Source organism: Macrosteles quadrilineatus, unplaced genomic scaffold (assembly GCF_028750875.1).
Source record: "Macrosteles quadrilineatus isolate MER2022 unplaced genomic scaffold, UCM_ALF_1.0 Scaffold_8__2_contigs__length_117827958, whole genome shotgun sequence".
In the NCBI taxonomy this organism is placed as follows: Eukaryota; Metazoa; Arthropoda; class Insecta; order Hemiptera; family Cicadellidae; genus Macrosteles; species Macrosteles quadrilineatus.
In genome coordinates this window covers 29,449,972-29,468,770 of record NW_026542601.1, presented here as the reverse complement: position 1 = coordinate 29,468,770, position 18,799 = coordinate 29,449,972, and the positions used below count along the sequence as shown (strand labels likewise).

At 37.3% G+C, this 18,799-nt stretch overlaps 1 protein-coding gene across 1 annotated transcript; it reads right to left on the bottom strand.

Moving 5' to 3' along the window:
• Window positions 1-332: 332 nt before the first annotated feature.
• Window positions 333-17,855, bottom strand: LOC129001250 (probable RNA-binding protein 46). Its single transcript, XM_054428483.1, has 6 exons — window positions 17,317-17,855; window positions 9,084-9,305; window positions 6,238-6,307; window positions 4,444-4,578; window positions 2,457-2,556; window positions 333-481 (listed from the first exon to the last, which is right to left on the bottom strand). The coding sequence occupies exons 1-6, from the start codon at window positions 17,740-17,742 to the stop codon at window positions 475-477; spliced, it is 960 nt and encodes a 319-aa protein (XP_054284458.1). The 5' UTR covers window positions 17,743-17,855; the 3' UTR covers window positions 333-474.
• Window positions 17,856-18,799: the final 944 nt, after the last annotated feature.

Sequence of the window (18,799 nt, the reverse complement as noted above, 5' to 3'; positions counted from 1 at the left end):
TTAAACACTTTTTTTGATCAATGTTTTGCAATTTTAAAACACCTTATAAGGCAAACAACATTTAATATTATTACTTATAGCAGTAATTTTGTTACATTGTATGCAATTTTGTCATAAAAGATAATAATAAAAATATATTTGGACACTATCAATTTGGTAAAGATCACTTTTATTTAAAATATGTTAAAAGTTAAAAGAATACATGGATTATCATGGTTAAAAGAATTAAAATATAGATCAGAGAATACAATAAACATAAAATACATACAGTACTTGAAAAGAGTACAGCTTAAAATAATCAAATACATAAAATAATTACGTTTATAACTTCATTTCACAATCTGTCAAATTGCAGAGCATTAATTCTCACACTTCTGAAAATTCTAGACTATATTACTTGCTCTAAAAATTTTTAATATTGAATATATAGGCCTGTTTATCTACGTAGTTCAAAATTCACCATGACAGGAACTTTTAGAATCTGAAAAAAAAACAACAAAAAACGATCAATTGTAGACATTTTACATGTAATCATAATTGTATTACATACATTTGCGAAACACTGAAAGCATGGGCACACGCAGAGAGGGGCAGGGGGGCTTGCCCCCCTCCCCTTGAAGCCAGGATAAGGTATAAAAATTGAGATCCAAGAAAAATTGTATTAGTACGAGAAAAAATTAGTAAGATAAGACAGATTTTTCATGACATTTTTTGACACATGTTATAAATTTTTCATTAGTTTCTGATTTATTTCTTCAATAAAAAAAAATTCCAACAGTAGTAATAAACAGACCAATTTCTTGCAGTATTATGTATAAACTAACAACTTTGTGTAGTACTATATAATGAACTAACTGTAACCTGTGGGCTTTGCCCCGTTTAACTTCTTAATTTTCAAGATGATCTCGTTCGCATGGCTCAATCACGTCCTGGTTGAAGTTCGTTCGCTACGCTCACTCACCTTTAGGTTGGAGCTCGTTCACTACGCTCACTCACCTTTAGGTTGGAGCTCGTTCGCTGCGCTCACTTGCCTTCAGGTTAGCTCGTTTACTACACTCACTTGCCTTCAGGTTAGCTCGTTTACTACACTCACTTGCCTTCAGGTTAGCTCGTTCACTAAGCTAACTCGCCTCCAGGTTGAAGTTCGTTCGCTATGCTCACTCACCTTTTGGTTGCAAATTAGCTGTTGTCATAAATGTAAAAGAAATAATAGTGCTGCACCCTGTTGGTAATCCTTGTAACTTTAATGCTATTGAACATCATAGAACAGAACCAACTTGTTTAATTGAAACAGCTGTTAAGATTCATTAATTCCATTTCTCATAAGGTTAACATGGGAAACTCCAGAGCCACTGGGGCGGAGCCGATTGGACGGATCACGAAATTGATGGTGTATAAACCTATTCCATGAAATTCTACACGTATATACCAAGTTTCGTGGCAATCGGTTCAGCGGTGTCTGAGTTTATCACTGCCAAACATATATATATATACAAACATCCTCTTTTATACTTATAGATTAATTTAAACATATTTTTTGTGACATTATTTTGTTTTCATTTGCCTTTAACAATAATGTAACAAACAAAACTACTCTACAGCATAAGTAATCAGGCATTCTTCAAAATAGTTTACCACACATTTCGGGTGTTATAAATGAATGAAAAGTTGGCATGGATACAAAAATACAGTTAAATGTGTTTTTTACAGCTAAGCAACCTGACCTGACCCCATTGACGGACATAAAGCCACTTTATAAACTAATACTTTAAACTCTGGATTATCAAGCTAGGTCTGTTATATTAATGTCTCAAAATAGCATAAAAACGCTAATTTCAACATATTATTTTTAAAAATGTTATGTCCCCCACCAAGTTGGGGAGTTTCCATAGGGACCTTCGGGTCCGAAATGAATTCCGGATCTACAAAATAGGATTGCTAAGGTAACACCTAGCTATCAATTAATGACTTTTATTGATATACCGGTAGTATAAATTACATTTTGATTAGAGTACCTCGAGGGACAGGTAGTCTCGGATCATGCTTTTTTTGCAAGAGGGCTCTTCTGCAGGTTGGATTGTTTTGTTTCAGTCCCACAAACATGAGCTCACTATTTTATAAAAATTGATTCATAAATAAAGATAACAAATTTATAAAACCAAGAAAATTCCTAAAAAAAGTTAATGTCTGAAATAATTTTTTAATAAAGGTCTATAGGAATGTAACTTTAACCAGGGGTGGAAACAATATTGGTCCGAGGGGCATTTAAATGCATAGCAGGTCCTGGGCACTTGACAGAAATCTGTAATTGCTATCAGTCCACACATTTAGCGGCGCAATTCGCCCTTATCTTCAGCTTTTAGGTGGGCAACTTTTAAAATTGAAATGGTTTATTCCAACCATGACCATCTGTGAGATAGGTTAGAAAATAAACAACAGTAAGAAATCTTTTTTACCTCATCCCTTTTTGTTCACTTGGCAAGATGTCACCGAATCCTTCACGGACTGGTCCTCCTTGCAGAGAAGAGGCGGATTGTCCAGGCAGTGGATTCTCATCTAGACATTTAGTTCAAATTAGTTCTTATATAAACATTGAGGTAGGCCTACTGCAATCTATTAGAAACAAGGCAAATTAAGAACATTTAAAAAGTCGAGACTGGGAAACCAAGTGGTTGTCAGTGGCTGATCCAGCCGGGGGCATCAAAAATGTTTAACTATCGAATGGGCCTAACACGTAATAGCTAGATTGAATCCGGTGTGACCGTAAACTGATATTCTAAGCTTTATTACATTACCTGTCTTAAAGTTTAGTTGTATAATCAGTGGGTCTGGCATTAACTTTAAGTTGTATGTATGTAATCTTTTCATTCTATTGTAAATTTTGAAGCTAGTTTTGAGTTTGTTTCATAATTGATTATATATACCCAATATTTATAGTCAAGGGTTTCTTATTTGTGAGGTTTATGCGTGTTGACTAATTATTATTTTCTCAATTTCTTTTTAGGGCAAATTATACTATTGGTTTTCTAATAGATAGTTTTTTTTGTTAAAAGTTTAAAAACGGTTAAAAATAAAAGGGAACAAATGATAATCAATACATTTGCCTCTACAAACCAGTAGGATTTAACCTTAAAATTGTCTTCAACATCTCCCCCAATCATGTAGATAATGCTATTCTCTCCAACAATGGCGGGAACAACCCGGCTATATCTAGCATAATCTTATCCCGTGGTCGTGGCAGATTTAAGAGCATCTACCGTTAACACCAAGACATCATCGTCTTTTGCGATCGCAACAAAATTCTGAACAACTCAGTAGGTGCCAAGACATTATCATCGTCTACCACGATTTTGGAAATATCTTGAACATCCCCGTGAAAACCAAGACTCGTTATCGTTTCCTGTGATTCGGACAATACCCTGAACACCTACCACGATTCCAATTTGCAAAGATACCATCATTGTATTTCGCGATTTCGGCAAAATCTTCAAGTCTCCTTTCACGTCCCGCACGATCGCGGGGACATCATTATTGTCGTCAACCAATAGACCAAAATGTTTTTCACAAATTCAGGTTTTTACAAATAGCAATATACCGAACCCAACTTCAAAAATGGGTTTGATTTTGAACCCTCATAAAGTTCACTCATTTTCATTGGTATATCTATTACCTATGGTAAAGATTTGTATACCCAATATGTAAACATTTAAGTGTGCCCCCCAGTCCTGGTTCCGCCTCTGGTGGTTGTAGTGTTCTTGCTCAAATCTGAAGGCTGTTGGTCAATCCAAAACATGATCAACATTAGACACTGGCAACATTTGTCATTAGGCTACTAATAATGTTCTCTAAGGAAAGGTTGACATAATACTAACAAGACCAGGGTTTAAACTTTAAACACAAAAAAGTAGCTAATACACTAGCAGGCCAATGCATACAATATAAACATACCTGCCAATTGAATTCCTTAATTGGGGCCTATTTAAGACTATTAGTTTTAATGTGTTCTCTGATGATAGATTATCTAATTGTATAACAATCGAGGGTATACTTAGTTTATCAAATTACCTCCTGGACAGGAGAAACAGAAACATAATACAGACATACTTAAACAAAAAAATACCCTATATGAGAAATTTACTAAAATTAAATGCTTAGTGGAGAGACAGGAGTTGCGAAAAGCCGGTTTTGCTGCAATAAGCCTGTTCCGGGCTGCAGGTTCAGGTTACTTTGCGCGTTGGCTGAAAAAAATTATAATTAAATAATTTTGAAGTGCTGTTTTTTAACACATTACGATAGTTAATACTTTAAATAACCTCGTTCAAAAAACTGATATATAAGAATTCTTACCTTGAAATTTGTTAACTTTAAACTTTTTTTTCAATTTGTTTTTATAATTAAACAAAATTATAACAAATCAAATGATTGAATGATAAAACAGCTAACCTGATATCAGACCCAGCGTGGCTAAAGACTGCATGGCAAGTCCGAGAGATTTCTCCAAGCTACAGGAATTTCCCTGCGGACCTCCGACTGGGGGATTCAGAAGGGTGTTTTCACAGGTTGATTTCTCTTCATTGCCTAACGACAAACCAGAGTAAATATTACTCAACAAATAACTTAACAACATTATTTATCAAAATAAAACCACAATAATACTGGGTATAATAATTATGAATTTCCATACTATTGATGAGTCTTGGAATGAGTCTTTAGAGCTTTTGGGTATAATGGTTTCAACTACCAGGCCCGTTTTTGATCATATCAGCGCCCTAGGCACAACTAAAATAGTAGCGCCCCTTTGCAATATACCTATAACAGGGTGACCACCAACCAGGAAATCCGGGAACTAAGCGTTAATTTGTTTGAACCGGGAATTATGTGTGAATTTTGTATTTCTACCTAGAATTTATCAATTTACCGCGATGGCGCATGACAACAGTGACATTTCCGTGACCACGGGAGACGATAATATGTCTCCACAAGGCCGCGAAAGATGATCATGATTTTACCGCAATCGTGCAATACGATAATGAGATTTACAGAGCCGTGAAGGATGATCAGAATATTGCATCGATCGTGCAAGACGATGATAATGTCTAAACGACCACGGGATATGATCATGATTTTACCGCGATCGTGCAAGACGATGATAATGTCTAAACGACCGCGGGATATGATCATGATTTTACCGCGATCGTGCGAGACGATGATAAGATCTACAGACCAGCGAAGGATGATCAGAATATTGCCGCAATCACAGAAGACGAAGATAATGTCCACAAAACCGCGGAAAACAGTCAGAAATTTGCCACGATCGCAGAAGACGATAATGATTTCTACATGATTGCGGGAGACGATTACAATGTCTTCACGACCGCGGTAAATGATTACAATGTCTTCACGACCGCCGGAGACGATTACGATGTCTTCACAACAGCGGGAGATGATTACAATCTCTTCACGACCGCGGGAGACGATTACGATGTCTTCACGACCGTGGGAGACGATTAAAATGTCTTCACGACCATGGTAAACTATTACTATGACTACAGGATCGCGGGAGTTACAATAATGATGTCTACTCTTCAAGGCTGCGAGGTATGATCAAAATTTTACCGCAATCGCGTTAGACGATGATAATGTCCACTCAACCACGGGAAAGATCAGAATTTTGTCTCATTCGCGAAAGACGATGATGATCTCCAAACGACCGCGGGAGATGATTACCAAATAGTCAGGATTTTGCCGGGATCGCGGGAGACGGACGATGATGATGTATATACAACCGCAGGGAATTATTAACATCTTGCCGCAATTATGGGAGACTGTTAAGCTGTCTACACGGCCGCAAGGGATTATCAGTTTACTGCGATTGCATGCAAAAACGGCCACATTTTTTTTCTTTTTACCCATTTTTTGGCGCCCCCCAAAAAAGCCAATTGCCTCGCGCCCTAGGCACATGCCTATCTTGCCTATTCGGTAAATCGGCTCTGTCAACTACAAATGTAAACATTCTGATCCTTTTCTGACCAGAAGTTTGGATGATTTTAACAACTATGGGGAAAATTAGATGATAACACTCCAAGCCATGATCCAAGGTCCACTCCTAGGTAATGCTTGTAAATCATTATATGGTACATTTTAAGTTTCTCACAACACATATAGATATAACACTCTTAAGTTCATACAGTAATCCTAACATTAATTACTAAAGGAGGTATAAAGTTGTATGCTTACCAACAGGGTTGGCTGGATCTTGTTGCAACACCGGTAACTCCAGCAGCATTTGACGAAAGAACTGTTGCTCCTGAAAAATTATTATACAATATAGGCTACTACCCTATATGAGTATAATCATAAAAACTTCAAGTTGTGCAATATTTATGAAATATAATATGGATTGTTTTAATAGGCTACTGTCAGAAAAAAATTACCAGATTTTAAACCATTTCATTGTAGTGTCTACTCTTCATTGTGGTATTTACCACCATATTAAAAGACAGTTGTTTTAACTAAATATTTAACATATGTTGGTTTTATTATTATTAATTTTTGATTTGTAAACAGTTCAGTTTTTACATTGTTTTGAAATTGAACGGAAAAAAAAACAAAAGTTTCAACTGACTGTTTGAAACCAGCGTTTCTTCTTGAAGACTATATTCCCGGAAAAGGCAAAGAAGAAAGAAAAATCACAAGACAATCAAACAATAAAAATAAGTCGATTCCCACAGCAGGCAAACCGCAAAGATCGAGATTTGTTCGTGTGGTAAATAATTCCTCACTTAAAGTGAGGGACTCATTCTAGGGGGGGAGTGTGTAGTGACTACTCTTCCTTGTGGTATTTACCACCATATTAAAAGACAGTTGTTTTAACTAAATATTTAGGGGTAGCGGATTTTTATCCCCCTGGAATTTTACCCCCTGGGCAAACGTGACGTCACAAACCAGGGGGTAAAATTCCGGCCGCGAACTTTTGAGTTTCGCGACATCAGCTCGATGGATTAAATGCGGAATTAAACATATATTTTCACGGTTGTGAGTTTAATCAGAACACATCAAATTATAAAAACCTAGAATCTACGGCCCGGATTTTTACCCCCGGAATTTTACCCCCCGGATTTTTACCCCCGGAATTTTAACCCCCGGAATTTTACCCCCTGGCCAGATATAAATTAGTGAGAATGATTAATTATTGTCATTCAGTTTTAATTTAATGGTAAACATTTTATTATTAAGTATCCTATCTTAATTTATATATAACATTAACTAATCGAACAGGGTTTTAATATTAATTTTGAGATTCGAGTGTCAGGATTCGATCTTTGAAGCCAACTGTTGGTTAATATGATCAAAATAAAACAGCGAATTCTGTTTACTTAGTTGAGATTACAAAATAAATAAATAAAGATAGGCTACTAAATAATGAAATGTTTACAATTAATTAAAAACAGAAATAAGAAAATCAATCATTCAATTTCTAAAATCAGCCAGGGGGTAAAATTCCGGGGGGTAAAATTCCGGGGGTAAAATTCCGGGGGGTAAAAATCCGGCCCGTACATCTTCAGTTGCCTAAACGCTAGTTATATGGACAGGGGGTGAAATTCCGGTTTTTATCGCTAATCTAATTAATCACGCTCTGACTATTTTCATTAGACTTCCAAATCCGCGGGGGTAAAATTCCGGCCGCGAACAAACTTTTGGCCACTCAGGTTACTACGTCATAGTGACGTCAGCTTTGCCCAGGGGGTAAAATTCCAGGGGGATAAAATTCCGGCGACCCAATATTTAACATATGTTGGTTTTATTATTATTAATTTTTGATTTGTAAACAGTTCAGTTTTTACATTGTTTTGGAATACAACTTTTAATTCATACAACTATTGATTTTTATCATTTACTTTATCATCATTTAACCCTTAAATTTAACATATCTAGTATTTACTTTTTGTACCCATCAATACTTTCCCCAAACAAAAAATAATGAAAGAAAAAAAGCTAGACCCTTTCTTTAAAGTTCTATTAATGAAGATGTTGAATTATAGTTGTTTTTTAAAGGATTACTGTTACAAAACCGCATTTCGCAACAATCACATTTCTTTTCTTTCTTACTGCAAACATTGTCCATCACTGATAAACAAACAACAGTAAAACAGGAGGTTTATTTTATCTGGAATCTGGCCCTGTTTTTAGTGGGAATGAACCTATAATAAAGAAAAACCACATGGGTAGCTAATTGGCAATGTTAAAGCGCGAGACTGACTCTTCTAAGAGGAATATACTTTAATAAACTCAAGAAAACATAGTAAAAAAACTTCAATTTTAATCAGACATAACTATTCAAGACCAACTCTAACAATAAATCAAAAAGAAAACACTAATTGCAAATGTAAACAAAAACATCTGATGAATTAATTAATATAAAAATCATCTATACACAGTCCATTTGCAACAGGCTAAGTGCTCACCTTCAAGTGTGAAGGATGCTGGTTCCCTTCTGAGCGGAATCAATTCTAGCCCCTGGTGCCTTAATTGTCATTGGGTTATCAAAAAATTATTTTATCTGACAAGAGGTTGACGTTAAATAGTAATTAGACCAAAGTTTTTACCATTCCCAAAACAAAATTTATGAAAAAATGCAGATGGGGAGAAAGCTAGAAAACTAGACAGTTTTAGGAAACATAGTTGTTAAAACCAACAAAAGTTAGGGGCATTTAAGTTTTAATCAAACAACAATAAAAATTGCAAAAACACAAAACTTTAAATAGGCTAATTATGCTCAAAATTGCCTACCAAACACAATTAAAATCACACAGTCTGAGGATACAAGCTAACAATAACTAGAACTGTGTACTGTGTACGCCTACTAATATCTTTATGGGTAGCTATAGATAGTTTAAATAAATAATGTTATCTTCTGCTGAACGCCGGCTCAAATTACAGATACTAAAATGTTGTGAAATTATTCTTTTACTTGTCAAAAAAGGGAAATCCGCAATAATCCTTTAACCAAAAAGCAATACCAATACAAAACGTTGAATGAGTTGGAATAAAGAAACTTGCTTTGAATATAATTAAAAACTTACACGTTTCAACCGGAGGCACTGACATACATGATCCTTATTAGAATAAGGCTGCCAACTGAGTCTGATGAAATGACCCCAAAGAGGGGGTGTCACAAGATCGATCTTCTTCACAAGTGTGGCACTCCGGTTTGAACCAAAAGTCAAGAAGAACACTGGCCTTGCCTGGCCCATCCCAAAGTCTCTTGAGACAGACACCAAATCAGTTGTAAGTTTGCGGAAAAGCTGAAAGCAACATCCAATTAATAAGATTTGCAAAAATAGTTAAGTCACTAAAACATTTGAAATCAAATAAGACATTATCATCATTAACATTAAATAATATAGGTATGTTAACTGTGGATACAACAAAGTGTTTTCTGAAGGATGACAAATATTATTTAAATTAATACTTTAATACTCTTAATGAAATGGCGACCATACAAAGCCAAGTATGAATGGAGATGAGTGTAGGATGAGTGGCACAAATCTTGTAATCTTGTTAGTGACTAAGGCCAACATATTCCTTAGACACAGCTGTTAATTAATAACAGCTTAATTAATGTCAATTAATAGCCTAAACAGCTAATGGCAACTAAGGGACCTACAGTTTATAGTGGAATCTGAACCACACTTTAGCCTTGGTATTTTAACAAATTGGTCTAATTACAGTAGAATCCCGCAAACTCGGCGTAATGTGGACTGGAAGGGTGCCGAGTTTGTGAAATGCCAGGTTATCAGGAACTAGGGTTAAAAATAAGTACAATACAATTTTTAAGCTCTTTAACCTCCTTTTTTTATATTACAAGTCAGTATTAAGTCATCAGATATAGTACAACAAATCCTTGGTACGAGTTGTGAATGATTTTACTTGAGCTGGCTTGAGTCCATGTTTAACTCGGACTCAAAATATTATTAATTTTCTGAGCCAGGTGATGGCCGAGTTATCCAGACTGCCGGGTTATCGAGTGCCGAGTTTGCGGGACTCTACTGTATCAGGATAGTACTGCGGATAGTCATAATACTCACTAGTGCAGACGTTAATCCACACCAGGGAGTATCGTATCCACAGTGCGTGCCTATAAATATCCATACATGTAGAGAAGACATAGGTGAAATTGCGGTTCACAATAATTCATTTAAGCTCTAATAATCTTGTCTGGCTGAAAATCGGAGAGAGGAGAGACTGGTTGTAAAAAATTAAGTCTCCATTTTGATATACTCTATGGAGATTAAAAAAGGTTAAATTCCCCATTAGTTTTCACAATCAAAATTAAAGAGTGTAGGCCTAACTTATTGAGATACTTAGATACTGAAAATAACTTTTTAAATACGACTTTTGCTGCAGATTTGTTTAGAAATTGGTGTCATTATTGGTTAGTATTGTTACAATGCTTTTTAAATGTTGAAAATGTTTACTTTCAAAGTTGTATTTTCACTAAAATATTCCTTTAAAATGTTCAGATTTTTCCATTTTTAGCTTATTTTCCATATAGGGAATTTAAGCTATTACCAAAGGTCTCATGGTAAAACCTGGACCAGGGACTGATTAACTTTTTCGTTTTGATGTCCCCAGAGAAGCCAAAAAAACCATCCGTTCAAAATGTTATTTTTAACTTAGGCCCCCTACCTATATATAGCCTAGATTTATAAACTTATATGTGTCCAACACCGCGATTTAACCTTGAGTAATTTTTGTCAGATACTGATGAAATTTTGTTTTAAGGTGTAGGGTGGACACGAACTGAGGTGTCATTCGCTTAAATGAGGCCAAAAACACCATCCGTACCTATATCTATAAAAGAGGAAGTATGTATGTATGTACCCTAAGGACTCCGAAATCACTCGACAGATTGTAATGAAACTTCCAGCCATTATTAAGCATTATTCAAGGATGGTTTGTGTGAAGTTTGGTGCAGATCCGTCAAAAGAGTTCCGCCCCAGTGGGTTTTAAGGGGTCCAATTGTTGTAATATTTGATACTCTGCCTTTCCTTCTTTACTTTACGTTTAAATTGTTAAATCATGTGTTCCTATTTATGTTTTTGTTAATTGACTGTTTATACACAATTCCTAACATGTTCCAAGTGACAATCTTAGGTCAATTAAAGCCTTATTCTGTTCAGGTAACTACTTTATTTTCTATTACACCAATGTTGAGACTTTTGGTGATACAATGTTTACAAATAAATATAATTCAAAAGCAGATGTTTACTTTCACCAACTGTTTTGTAGGTTTGAATAATCCACAACATTCTGTATTAGTCATGATTTGAAATAATGCCACACTGTTTCCACAGAATGCAGCACAGAAAACTAATTTATTTTTGTTTAAGTCCAAATATATTAAACCCAATTGCAGCACACCTGTGCACTCAACAATGTTTTAATTCTTAACTATTAAAAATGTTAAGATAAAAAGTAAAAACCTGTACATCATATTGTTATCAACAATAAAAGGGATTAAATTACCTTAATATTTTTATTGTGTGTTCTACCCACACAATCTAACATAAATTATTAAGTGAAAAATAATCGTGTGAGCTATCTCAGGTAGCCTATTCAAATGCCTCACAATTTGTCAATTAACCCACCACATTACTGTCATTAAAAGAAGGAACTCCAATAATATTAATGCAAAACTTAAATCTACCCAAGCAGTGCAACGGAACCAGACTGACGATTTAAATAATGGCACCATACTTACAATCATCAGTGGTAAGTTTAAAGGATAATTTAGGCTATAATAGGCTAGTAGAAATCCCAAGAATACCGATGATTTCATCATCAAATCAAATCAAATCAAAATCCTTTATTTCGTTTGTAACGTACTTTCTCAGGTTTTTACCTTTGTACAGCATTCAGACCTTTTTGGGGATTTTAGGACTCAGATTGACTGAACACTTGCATGGATTACAACACATTTATTATTTCAGGACTATTTACACAAAAAAAAACTATATACTATATTTACAACTCTCTTCTGTTCATGAAGCCCAACCTGTGGCTTCTCCCACTTGCTCCACGGCTCTCAGGAGTCCTAACAGCACGGCTCTCAGGAGTCCTAACAGCACGGCTCTACAGGCTTCTCCTCTCGGCTCCGGCAGACCTTTTCTCTCGGCTCCTGCAGTCCTCTCCTTGGCTCCTGTAGTCCTCTCTTCGGCTCCTGCAGTTCTCTCCTTTCGGGCTTCTGCAGCCCTCTCCTCTTGGCTCGTGCAGTCCTCTAACTGGCTCCTGCAGTCCTCTCCTCTCGGCTCCTGCAGTCCACTAGCAGGTTCCTGCAGTCCTCTCCTTCTCTCAGCTCCTGCAGTCCTTTAACTGGCTCCGTCTTGGGAAGTGCTGGGCGGCTCACCAACCAGAGCCCAAACGCAGCAGATCCACACGATGCCACCAGTCTCGCTGTCGGACGTCGACTCCTCTGTCTCGAGAAGTGCTGGGCGGCTCACCAACCAGAGCCCAAACGAAGCAGCTCCTTACAAGGTAGCCTGTCCGACTGTCGGATGCGGACTGCCCGAGAAGTGCTGGGCGGATCAATGTCCCAAGCAAAGCAGCTCCTCGCAATGTCGCCAGTAACGCTGACGGATGTCAACTCCCATCTCTCCTAGACGGCACTCTTCTTACATAGTGGAGGTGGGCCTCTTAATCCCCCTCCAGACGGATTCATGGTCCCGGGAGGCAGCTCCATTGGCCACCGGGGACTTTAACAAAAAATAAAATGGATGCTGGGGCTCAACACGCCAACCAGCTGCACCGGGCTCAACACGCCTCTAGTGCCGGAACGGAATGTGCTCTAGTGCTGGGGAACGGGATGCACCGAGCTCAACACGCCTCTAGTGCGGGGGACGGGATGCACCGAGCTCAACACGCCTCTAGTGCGGGGGACTGGTTGCACCGAGCTCAACACGCCTCTAGTGCGGGGAAGGGACCCACCGGTGGCGCCTACCGGTGGGGGCGGGCCCGGAGGCCCAACTCACGAAGTCCCCCAAGGATGCTCCTTATATAGGGCCAGAAAGTGCTTGGAGGGTGGGGGGAAGTACCCAGTACCGGCCGCCCGGCGAAAGTACTGGGCACTTTTCCCTCAGCACTTTCCCTCAGTTCTTTTCCCTCGTGTCACTGAGCATCTTTTCCTGGTGTTTTCCCTCAGGTCTTTCCCTCAGTGCTTTTTCCTCATATCACTAAGTACCTTTCCTAGATTTTACCTCTGGTCTTCTTAAACACTTCATTACATCGTATAAAATAGACAATATTTACAAAATGTAATATATGCAATAGAAATAGGTTTTAAAATGTGTAACTAAAAATAAACAAAATTAATCCCACATAGGATAACCCGTGCGTCCGTGCGTGGGAATGAGTCGTATGATGTTTGATTAGAAAGAATTGAGAAGGTTTGATAATCCGAGTTACCCTTTGAATACAAGCAGCTACGATTTCCTTTGCGTCACCATTATAAGGCACAGGGGCAATCCCTGACTATGGCCAGTTTAAATTTAGAAAATGCATGCTTTTACACGGACAGCTGTATGTTGAGGCTCACGTGGTTGTAGGTAAAAACCTTGAAAACTACCTAGGTATATACCTACCTAGGTATTTATTCACCTAATGATTAAAACAAAAACATTGTTTATCCTTACTTATGGTACGGTACTTACTTTCCGTGTCCGGAAATCAGACTTCGCTTTTCCAAAAATTAGCTACCGATATGGCTTTGTCATTCGCTTGTAAAAGATCATCTAATGTGCAAGACTGGTCTAGGCGTGGACAGATCAGCAGGATCCTGAACAGCACCACACGCGCACAAGATGTTTTCTTCGTCTGGTAAGAGACCCCATTTCTGCATGTTTGTCTTGCATTTTGGTACCTCGACCCTGATTCGATTTAGGGTCTTCCACACCGTGTAATGAAGGCCTCCACCAGGAGCCAGTTCCTCCCTGGCTGGTATGGGAGGGTTAGTCAACGTGGCCATTGTTTATCCACTGGCAATTAAGTCAAATAAATATTTTCGTTTCGGTATAGGCATACATTTTTTTAATTTATGATAGTAAAGAACAAATTACCATTTAAAATAACAGTTGTTAGCGCAGCAACGTGCGCCGGGTAACTGCTAGTTCATATATATAGATGTGTCTGTTAGCACAATAGGCTAACTCAAATAAAAATGATCAGATTTTGTTAAAATTTGGTAAACGTGTAAACCTACATTTATTCTAACGAGTTTGCGAACCAGCACGATCGGACCACGGAAACAGGGGTTTATGGGGGTAAAAGTGGGTTTTCCCATAATTTTTGAATTTCCTTTATAACTTACCCCTTTAAATTGTTTAAAAAAATAATTTAGTAAAATTTAGTGTAAATTTAAAATTCCCATTATACCGGTATTGTTATGGAGAAAATGAAAAGTGTTGTAGTTGACTTGTTTATGGACAGAACCTCGGTTAACCGAAATAAGTTGAAGGGGGAGAGCCGTTTCGGATAACCAATTTTTCAGTTAACCCATCATAACTTATGCTAAAAATAGCCAATGTATCATCACAGTGTGTAGGAAATAGTTATTTGTGTAACTAGTGGTGAAAGTGGCACTTTGCTGCACACGAGAGCAATGTTTACGCACGAGCCGCAGGCGAGTGTGGAATGATCTCGAGTGCAGCAAAGGCCTTTTTCACTCGTGTTACACATTATATTTTTCCTACAGTCACTATAAAGCATATAAATAATTAGTCTTTCAAACACTATGCAACACGGTTTTAGGTTCAGCTGGCAACACAAATGGTGCCCTGGAGAAAGTAGTACCCGCGGTCCATATCACTCCGCTATTTTTCCTCGGCAAGAAATGTGCTCCGCGTTTTGAGAATATAGTTCCGTATGTTTTTGTAATTTGAAGTGGTTTCCGCGCCTAAAAAAAATGCTTAAAAGGTATTTTCTTGTTTATTAAGATCGTAGGAAGGTTTTAAAAACGTTTAAAAGAAAAGTCCAGAAAGTTCAGAAATACCGAAACTATAAACACAAAATGACAGGTTAAATCGTAGTTATAATAGTCAATCAGCTGCTCATAGTATAAGTATCTTTAAGTGTTGCCAACCTATTTCCAAGTGTACACGGATTACGTGCATAATGGAACCACGCTGTTTTGTGTTGTTTCGTTGGAATCCTGATGTGCGGCAAAGTATAAACCGTACGGTAAAGTATAAACCGTACGGCAAAGTATAAATATGCAGCAATTAGCAGCTTTCTGTACTATAAACAGTATAAGGAAGCCAACTTTGTCGGGTGACTGTAGGAAAAATGAATTTAAGAGAATATCTACTATATAATTCCTAGTGTTTTATTTCAACTACTGTTACGGGTGGCGTCGTCCTGTAATCCAGCTACTAGGAGGTCACGAATTGTGGATATTCATAGGCATGCACTGTGGATGCGATACTCCCTGGTGTGGATTAACGTCCGCACGAGTGAGTAGGCCTACTACGACTAACCGCAGTACTATCCTGATAATTAGACCAATTCGTATATTCCAAGGAAGAATGTGGTTCGGATTCCACTATAAACTGTAGGTCCCTTAGTTGCCATTAGCTGTATGGGCTAATTAATTAACAGCTGTGTCTAAGGAATGTCGGCCTTAAACAACAACAACAAGACTACAAGATCGCGCCACTCATCTCCATTCATACTTGGCTTAAAATAGCCTACCTACTATGTATGGTCGCCATTTCATTGAACAGTATTAACAGTATTAACAGAAATACAAGGCAAAAATGTTAGGATTAGAAAATACCTTAAACCAGATAACTGAAGTTATCAAAGCATTTTACAGCCCTACATTAAGTATATTATTTTATAGAACCATTTCAGTTAACCCGGGATTTGGTTAACAGGGGTTGTAGGTACTGTACCGGTACTGTATGTTGATAAAATTTTGCCAATTTATTTATTTCATCCTATACCAGTACTATTAGGGTTTGGTCAAAAAACACTTTTTACCTTCCCCGTAGCAGCAAACCTAAGCACTTGTTAAATCTAATGTTATTTAAATTGTGAATAAAAATATGTCCTGCTTATGGAAATATTTTAGTAAAAATGTAGGCTAATCAGTAAAGTTGAAATTTGCTTAAACTTAGTCAATTAGGCATAGACAATGGGCCGCGGGCCGAGTGAATAAAAACAAGTACAGCAAGTATTTACTTGCGACTCTTTACTTGCAAGTAATTACTTCCTAATTAGGGTTGATCCACCGCCATAAGTGATTGTATGTATATATATTGTAAATAGAATTTATCAAATAGTATTTTTCTTTTTTTTTATTATGACACAACCTATCCGGCAAAGCTGGTCTTGGTGAAGAGGAAGGTAATCAGGTAAATGAGAGGGTATACTCACTGATCTGAGGGTATACATGCAAGTATTTACTACTTCCAAAGTACCCACAGTACGAGTAAATACTTGCAGCTTATTCCTCATAAAAAAATTTGCTTTTTTCCCTACTATTAAGTTCAAACGGGTTTCCCTATGTGCTCTTACGTGTATATATATTCACTTGTTACTAGTGAACAGCACTGCTGAAGTACGTGTGAAACTATTTAATAGTTGAATGTGCATACGTTCACTACAAGGGCAGTCCTAGACCTATATTTTTGGGGGGGAATGTTGCAGGAGGTTCTGGAGGTCCTTCCATGCCACGGAAAAGTTTTAACACTACGTGCTCAAATGAGAGATTTTTAAGCTATTTTTAGGCTTAAAACAGTCCCATGTTCAGTTAAAAATGAAAAAAAAATTGAATCTATTTTTTGGACTCTTGAATTAAGGTTCCATCTTTACCCCAAGCATTAGTTTGCGGAAATCACTCAAGTTATACATCATTTAAATGTAAAACACTGTAGGCTACTGAATGTGTTGCATGCATTTTTCAACAAGTAAACTCAAACAAGCATGGGTTACTGATAACTTGTTGAAAAACAAGTATTTACTCTTTAGGCAAGTATTTGCTCGTGGTTATTCACACCAAATTTATAGGCTTATTTATAGGCTTCTGAGGGTATACTTCCTTGGCAAGGCTTTACTTACAAGTACAAGTAAATACTTGTTCTTATTCACTTTTGTTCAAGTAAATACTCAAATTATGAATATTTAAGACAAGTAAACTCTTTTACTTGTTTTTATTCACTCGGCCCAATAGACTAGGCCCAAAGGATTTAGGCCTAATGTAGCCTAGTTAATAATTTGAATAGGCTAAGTTAGGCTAACTTATCTAGGCCTATTACTTACATCTTCCACCTCTTCCGTTGTGACGTTTGTGGAACATCCTAACAACATCAAGGTCCTGTGGTCGTTTGAATCAGTAGCCCGAAGGTGTCCAAGGAACTTCCCATCTTTGATGAGGTGGTAGCCGTTTAAGATAGGTTTGGCCCGGGCAGCACACTCTGGATCTAAATAACTCACGAAGGCATAGCCCTTGTTATCATTCGTACGGGTGACCATTACGCGGAGCTTAAATACTACACCCCCTTTTTGGCATATCTTTAATAGTTCCCAGTGTGAAAAGTTGGGTGGTATTCCTGCTAGGAACACTTCGGACCCCTGCGGAGGAGTGAAAGTTTGGAAAGCCACATGTGGTCCGTATATTCGGCACCCGTTTATCTGTCGACTCGGATACATTTCGGCAGCGGGATGGATGTCTACTTGCGGATTCATAGTTACAATAAAAACAACTTCACTAAACAGAAGTATTTTCCCCACACGCGTTAAAGCTTTGACTAATACAACAACAAAGTTAGTATTTTCACCACACGCACACGTGGTTCGCACCCAAGCCAAGCCAGTCCAAAACGGAAGTCAGTAAGTCAGTGGTCAGGTGGTCAGTCAGTTCAGTGTTGTCACTCGATCGAAGTCTCTCAGTGGAAAGGCCGAGCCGATAGATCTATTGGATTTCTTTTCTAGCCGTTCAGTGGTTATAATTCAATTGTTAAAAGAAGGCTTTAGAAAAAACAAAGAATAATAAAGTCATCCCCATGCTAATTAATTCAGTTTGCCATTGTGTCCGATAACTTTATCATAGATAAAACATACACTTTATCTTATATTCATGTTATATTGAACGGATTGTTATTTCGTATAACAATTGGAGAAATTGAAAGTTTGCTTTCGACAAACTGTAAACTTTCTCCGTAGGGAACTGAAGACAATTTTATGTAGGCTTATTCATTTAAAAGGTTATGAATGATATTATCTTTGTAGATGTATAACAAAAAATTACCTGTATAATGATGACATAGGAATTTATTACAATGGAAATTTTACAACAAAGAGTACCGTACAATCAGAATTTAACAATTCATTTTTACACAAAAAATTGGAATCCCAGCTCCATCTTCAAATTCCCTCGCTGACCGCAATATCTTTCTAGTTCGTCTCAGACCAAGGCCCCACTAGACAAACTAGTTTTTTCTAGTGGGGCCTTGCTCAGACTCAGACATATAGGCCTACTCTCTGGTTGCCCTTAGAACTGCACAAATTGTTCTTGATCGTATCCAATTGATTACCAAACTGTATGGTTTTTTAAATTTTTAGGACAATTTTCAACAATAACCCTTAAAAACATTTGGAATTCAGTATACCATTATCGAACCGATGTGTCTTTTTTACGGTTATTGGTTAAGGGGAAAATAAAAAAAAATGCAAATTTAAAATTTCTATGTTATCCTTATGGAGGATTTTAGTTTGCTTGTTTTTGGAAATATTTTGATCAAAC

Bases quoted from the DNA above. Each gene is read 5' to 3' on its own strand.
- LOC129001250 (XM_054428483.1), bottom strand. From the start codon at position 17,742: ATGAATCCGCAAGTAGACATCCATCCCGCTGCCGAAATGTATCCGAGT. The intron at 6,308-9,083 runs GTAAGTTTTTAA...ATAATTTTTCAG, and splicing joins AGTGCCTCCGGTTGAAACGT to GAGCAACAGTTCTTTCGTCA. The intron at 4,579-6,237 runs GTAAGCATACAA...GTTTGTCGTTAG, and splicing joins AGATCCAGCCAACCCTGTTG to GCAATGAAGAGAAATCAACC.